Raw genomic sequence first — 5,939 nt, forward strand, 5'->3', positions numbered from 1 at the left:
CATGTCTATTTTTTTGTGTGTCATCATATGCTAGTGGACAACTCAGGTTGCTGTTGATTAGACAAATAAATGTAAACTAATATTTTTTTGTGGCTAGTATTTTAAAACATTTTACAACATACAGAAATAAAAGGGCAACAAATAAAATGTAGTGCCGAGTGGTCTTCATAGAAATAAAATAGGCATAGGAATCAATTAATGGCAACAGACAACGAACTGACGTAAAAGAGAAATACCCTTCTCCAGTCGACACCAGTGCACCAGAGGTACAGTAGCACATCCATCTGTACCAAGTCACGTTCAAGCTGCGTAAGGTTGAACCAGCGACTTCCAGCCAATGTGTGTGGGTGGGAAGAATCCAATCAAGCAGGAAGGGCAAAAGCTGAAGTGCATTGTTTTTCTGAGGTCAAATGCCTCTCTCCCCCCTGGACGCCAATAAAGCCACTAAGGGGTTTGGGTTCAGTTTAATGAAGGCATTTGTAGTAGTTTATGGTCTATGGACTACTTGATTTGATGATGTGAGCACTTGTAGGCGTAAGTACTGTAGTACGAGATATGAGTATGAGGTGAACAAGGCTTGAAGGCAAATATGAAATATAAATATAAGCTTTTCAGAAATTTGTTCACAAAACATAGTAGGACTAATGGAAATTAAACTTTTCCATCAGGGTGACCTGAATGATGTGTCACAGTATGCTATGAGTGACTGTATCAAGATTTGTCAGATTCAGTTCACGATGTGGTATTTTGACAGGGAATGAAAAAGTACCACTTAACAGGTGTCACTAGAGGAAAAGATTACCCAAGTCAGTCGTACCCATTCTCCGTGGATCAAGAATATAATGATCACACCAATATTTGTTGAGATATGGACCAACCAACCAACATTGTCATCTCTATATGACTAGTGATTTAAGCCAACATATAGAAATAAAATAACCCACAACAGATTATTTTATTGTTGCACAGACTGTCTATTTACCATTCTGTGGCTTAACTAATAACAAGTTCAGCAGCTTTTCCTCCTCAGATCCCCTCAGCCAGTCAAAATGCAGCCATCCATACTGAGTTTTCCCACAGTGATTCAAAGTGAAGAAGGTCTGTTGGGGGGCCATTGGGATTACATGACAGAAGCAATCAGGGGCTTGCTCCAGGTTGTCTTTTATCTTAATCTTCTGCACCACCCTCTGATGTGGTGCTCCTTGATCAGTCTGCAGTGAGGGCATGGTTGCCACAAGTTGTGTGACATTGGAAGACTTTACTGAACTCTCTGTAGCAGCCAACTTTGCAGCCCTTGGAGAGCGGAAACCTTGGAGAGAGATAAGTTTGTACAGACTCTTCCTCCATGAAGGAATGGGCTTGCAATCTTTGCCTTTGACTTGGTGGTATAGCTGGGCAAGATACTCAGAAAACAGTGGATTTTCGGGATCGATAATGCTGTGGGACTGAGTCGACATTCCACTGTGTTTTGATTTGTTGTTGCAGCCTTTGAATTTCTTGTAGAGATGCAAGGCTTTGTGATCAAGGGTCACCTGTACTTGTTTTTGGATGTTGTCATATTTGGCAGAGGAAAGCAGGAACCTTAGATCCTCGGGTGGAGAGGGTTCAGGGTGGCCAAGTACTGATTGAGGTTCTGGATCTTCTGGACTTGGAGGAGGAGTAGTTAGAGGAGGAGGGACTCGGTATTCGGTCTCTGAAGATGGTTGGTACACAGATGCTGTATGCCTAATTTCTACCAACATGGAAAGAAGGTTGAAAAACACAACAAATGAGAAAACTCCAGAACAGTGATTGTCTGAAAAGCAACAGGCCTCAGGCAAAAACAGTACATATTCTCATTTTTTTTTTAGGCTTTCTTTGCAATTCGGCTCCTGGCCACTGGGGGCAGACAGTAAAAACAACAGTTGCTGTCATTCAAGACAAAATAATTCCAAGTTCTTGAATCTCATGGAGCTTGTCTGGCTAAAAAAAAAAACATCTACAACGTTTCTAGCCTGGACCAACTTCCACGACTTTAAACTTTAGTGTCTCAAAGTTTGTCTGGAACTGTTGGGAACTGATTATCCTCTGACAAAGATCTGCCAGGCTAGTTAAATCCAGCCTTAAACGGTGTTGGACAGAACAGTGACATGGTCAAACATGCTCTGATTACTACCAAGATGGAAGCAGATGTACTTTTTTCTCTGTATGATGTTTTACCATGCTTGTATTCTGATAAGAATTACTGTAAGTCTGACCACGATGTTGCACCTTCTTTGATCTCAACAATCTGCATGACAGTCTAACCTTGAATTGGGATGCCATTACTGCTATTAGCATGCATATAATTAGCTATACGACAAACACGGAACCTTAATTAGGCTCTCTTGCACCACCCGTTAGTATGCACACTATGTAATATTTAGAACAGTAACCTTGCTTTGGGATGACAGGCACCACAGGACTTTCTACTGGAGCCTCCAGACCACCTGTGAAAATGAACAAATTATTACAAAAATACGCTGTCACTCATTTAGGCTGAACTGACCATTTCTAATAAGTTATGATCATCATGACATTGTTGTACCTTTAGGAATGAAACTGGATGTCCTCTGGTGTTTGGGCACGGACAGATGATGGAGGAGTGGAGGAGTAGGGGTGACAGTTTTATAAATCTCCTTACACTCAATCTGCTCTGTCAGTGGTTTATGTCCATTTTCATCACAGGAGGGCATTCTACATGTTTTAAAAGGTATAGTTAGATAACAATATCTGGGTTCTGTACAGTGACTACTGTTAAGTGTAAAGTAAATTTGTATTTTTACCATATATAGTATAACAAAAACTGGACTGAATAAGATTTTGTTATTTATGATTTGCATGGGATATTCTGAATGAACATTTTAAACACTTACAGGATGTTGTCAACATTCTTTGTACTGGATCTTGATTTAGCTTCAGGCGGCTGAGGCCTCATAGTCATATCATCCAAGGTTTTTTGTTTCTTCATAGTCTCAGTCTGGAGGGCGAACGACGGCTTCAAGGTGACAAACATATCTGTCTTTTCTTCTACAGTTAGCTTCTGCTCTGTTCGTTCTTTTCCCTCCACCTGCATTTGTTCCTTTTTGTGCACAGTTTTCTCATCTTTCTTCTCTTTCTTCGTATCCTCTTCTCCCTTCCCATCAGTTTGATATTTCACTTTCTTCCTGTGCTCTTCCTTATCCCTTCTCATTATTTTCATCTCCGCTGCATTTTCTTCCTCTTCCTCGTCATTGTAAAAAAACCAGAAAATCTCTGTGGCCACTTCCTCATTTGTCGTGCTGTGTTCATCCACCCAGTGATGATGACCAAGAAGAAAACTGTCGCCCAGACTGTCTGTCCGACAGAGGTCCTTTCCCTTCCTCCCCCAGGCACGGATCACAGAGTTGGGAATGTAACCATCTGGAGCTATGGGCCATTTCAGAGGCTCTGTGTCCACATCAGCAGTTTCAGACATGATGTGATGTTCAGCCCTCTCAATCAGCTCAGACACCAGCTTCAAACCACATCTAGCTGTAACCGCAGGACACCTCAATTTTAAGGAGGAATGCTTGAAACATTGTAAAACAAAAACAAAAAACATTGAATTGCTTTACATGAAAACACTGTTGTAACTTCTTAGGCCTCCACCAGTGGCTTATATATATAGAAATGTGTGGAGAAATTAAAGCCAGCTTGGTTCAATCCAAAGGCAGCTAACAAAGCTGCAGCTAACAATTTTTCCAAACATTGCTGTTAAACACAATACCTTTAATGTCACTAATCTGCACTGACCAAAAAGTACATGTAGTTTATTTGCTTCTAAGCCAGATGCTGCTCTGTTACAATTAGACCTACAAAAAGAAGCTGCTCTATCCAGATGTTATTAGGTAGCTAAGCCAAGCTAAGCTAAGATAAACTAAGCTAAGCAGCTGCTTCATGTATCCCATAACTAATGTGCTTTCAGTCTTGTTAGGGCAAGACCACAAACAAATACACTTCCAAAACTGTTGTCAAAACTAATTATTTTTAACTTACCCATATATGACTCTTATATATGATATTCCTATTACCTACTGCAAGCCTTTCTGAGGCCTCCCGCACTTCTACTGTCACTCACATTTATTTTAAATTTAAACATTAAAATTAGAATTTTCACAAAATGGAACTAACAACGGGTTTCAAAACTGAGCAATAATAATAACAATATTCATAATAATAGAAAATAATAGCTCATTAAAAAAAAGGAAATGTATTATTTACTGGAGTTGGCAGTTTTTCACTGGGTCTAAATATTTAAATATAGCACAGATGTTAGGGAAATTAGACATGAGATTGGAAAAAATGTAATTAAGTGTCAAATATTTTACTAGTGTCAGCGTGTTCGTTAGTTCCTCTGGAAAAAACACTATAACAACTTCTTGCTGTCAATTTAAGCTATTTATTCAAATATGTTTTGGAATAAATTCATGCACATGGACCTTATTCATATTCTGTTCAGTCAGCCTTGGCTGACGTCCCAGAAAAGGATGATTTTCAGTAGTTTCACACCATTATAACAGCTTCAACAAAATGAATATGATTGGTTGTCTACAGATGGGGAGGAGTTGTGGTTTAGACTTAACTCTCCCATCGTTGGTGGACGGGTCGGTCCGGACCTATGGCCACTTAGGTCCTCCAATCCCCAGGGACAGCGCCCTAGAGAGAAAAGAAAGTCCTTCCTACCTGATCCTCCCTGACACAGGCCTCACATTCTCTGTTTCACACCAACCCTCCTTATCACCCACATCCTGCCAGTTACAATTGTACTACTTCCAAACAGCCTCTCTTTTGTCCTCCGTTATGCCTCACATGCTCTCCTTCCCTTTCGTTACGGCCTGTGACCCCTCATAAGAGGCCCCTAAACAAATAACCTAAACACGACTGATGCTTCCAACCTCGTCACTATCATAAGACTTCATTCTTGTTGGTTACATGAGTGTCAGTAAATTTGATTATATAATTATTGGTAATGTTAATGTCCACACATCTAATTAGAATCACATCTGTATGTTTAAAATGTCAGTAATGTTAATATCTTCACTTCTAAGTAAAGTCTAAGAAATCTCTACGAGCTCATATCTAGATGAAAATAATGACAATAATGAAAATAATCCCAACACTAGATGCATCTGTTTTGTGGCCTTAGGCTAGCTTGTTAGCATGCTAACAAAACCAAGTACTGAGAGCCCTTGAAGAGCCAGAATTGAAGATTTTCCTTTTAGACTATGAGTCTGATCAGAATATGTGTCAGGTGGTAACTCCCCATTTGGATTTCATGTTTAGGGAACGGGTAAACTAATTTTACACAAATAAAATCTCCTTGAGTCATTATTTTGAGTCACATTTAGTTGTAAGCCGTGTTCTAAGCAGGCTTTTAATGTGATGAGAAACCACACGTTTTATTACTGTAGACTGCACATTTCCATGTAAATGCAGTTTTAGGCCTATGCGGAACCTTATCGGAGCTGAATACCTGATAATGACCTGCAGGTTAAACATTTCGTGACATGAGTGTGCACAAGGGTCATTTACATTTAAAAAGTGAAACCTTTTGCACCTGTATTAGATAGGGACAACTGAAGAAAGGTTTTATGTATGTGGTCATAGATCAAAGATTGTGCAAATTAAAAATTACATCTCATAATGGTGCAAGATGAAAGACCTGGAGGTGCTAGAGGAAGATGGGGATTACAAATGTCACATATTTACTGGAAATTCATCCAGTATTAACTGATACATGTTTGTCCGTAACACAGTGCTGGGCAGACATTACCGTGCTTGGACATATGCAGCTAATGCAGTTAAGACCTCTTAATACTCTGGTAGCTGCAAATTTGATGTACCCAATTTGTACACAGGTGGAAACCAAAGAGATAAAGATTGACTCGGCACACATGTGG

General features: G+C 39.7%; 1 protein-coding gene across 1 annotated transcript; it reads right to left on the minus strand.

Annotated features, from left to right (window-relative positions):
- Window positions 1-931: 931 nt before the first annotated feature.
- Window positions 932-4,081, minus strand: LOC125013870 (pinin-like). Its single transcript, XM_047594779.1, has 5 exons — window positions 4,036-4,081; window positions 2,895-3,531; window positions 2,567-2,715; window positions 2,415-2,468; window positions 932-1,732 (listed from the first exon to the last, which is right to left on the minus strand). Exons 1-5 carry the CDS (start codon window positions 4,037-4,039, stop codon window positions 975-977), a joined length of 1,602 nt encoding a protein of 533 aa, XP_047450735.1. The 5' UTR covers window positions 4,040-4,081; the 3' UTR covers window positions 932-974.
- Between the last annotated feature and the right edge of the window lie 1,858 nt (window positions 4,082-5,939).

Source organism: Mugil cephalus, chromosome 9 (genome assembly GCF_022458985.1).
Source record: "Mugil cephalus isolate CIBA_MC_2020 chromosome 9, CIBA_Mcephalus_1.1, whole genome shotgun sequence".
NCBI classification, from domain to species: domain Eukaryota; kingdom Metazoa; phylum Chordata; class Actinopteri; order Mugiliformes; family Mugilidae; genus Mugil; species Mugil cephalus.

What these genes read in the sequence shown, in the direction of transcription:
- LOC125013870 (XM_047594779.1), bottom strand. An exon ending in AAGAATGTTGACAACATCCT is followed by an intron (nt 2,716 to 2,894) that starts GTAAGTGTTTAA and finishes TAAAACATGTAG; the next exon opens with AATGCCCTCCTGTGATGAAA. An exon ending in GCCTGTCATCCCAAAGCAAG is followed by an intron (nt 1,733 to 2,414) that starts GTTACTGTTCTA and finishes CCATGTTGGTAG; the next exon opens with AAATTAGGCATACAGCATCT.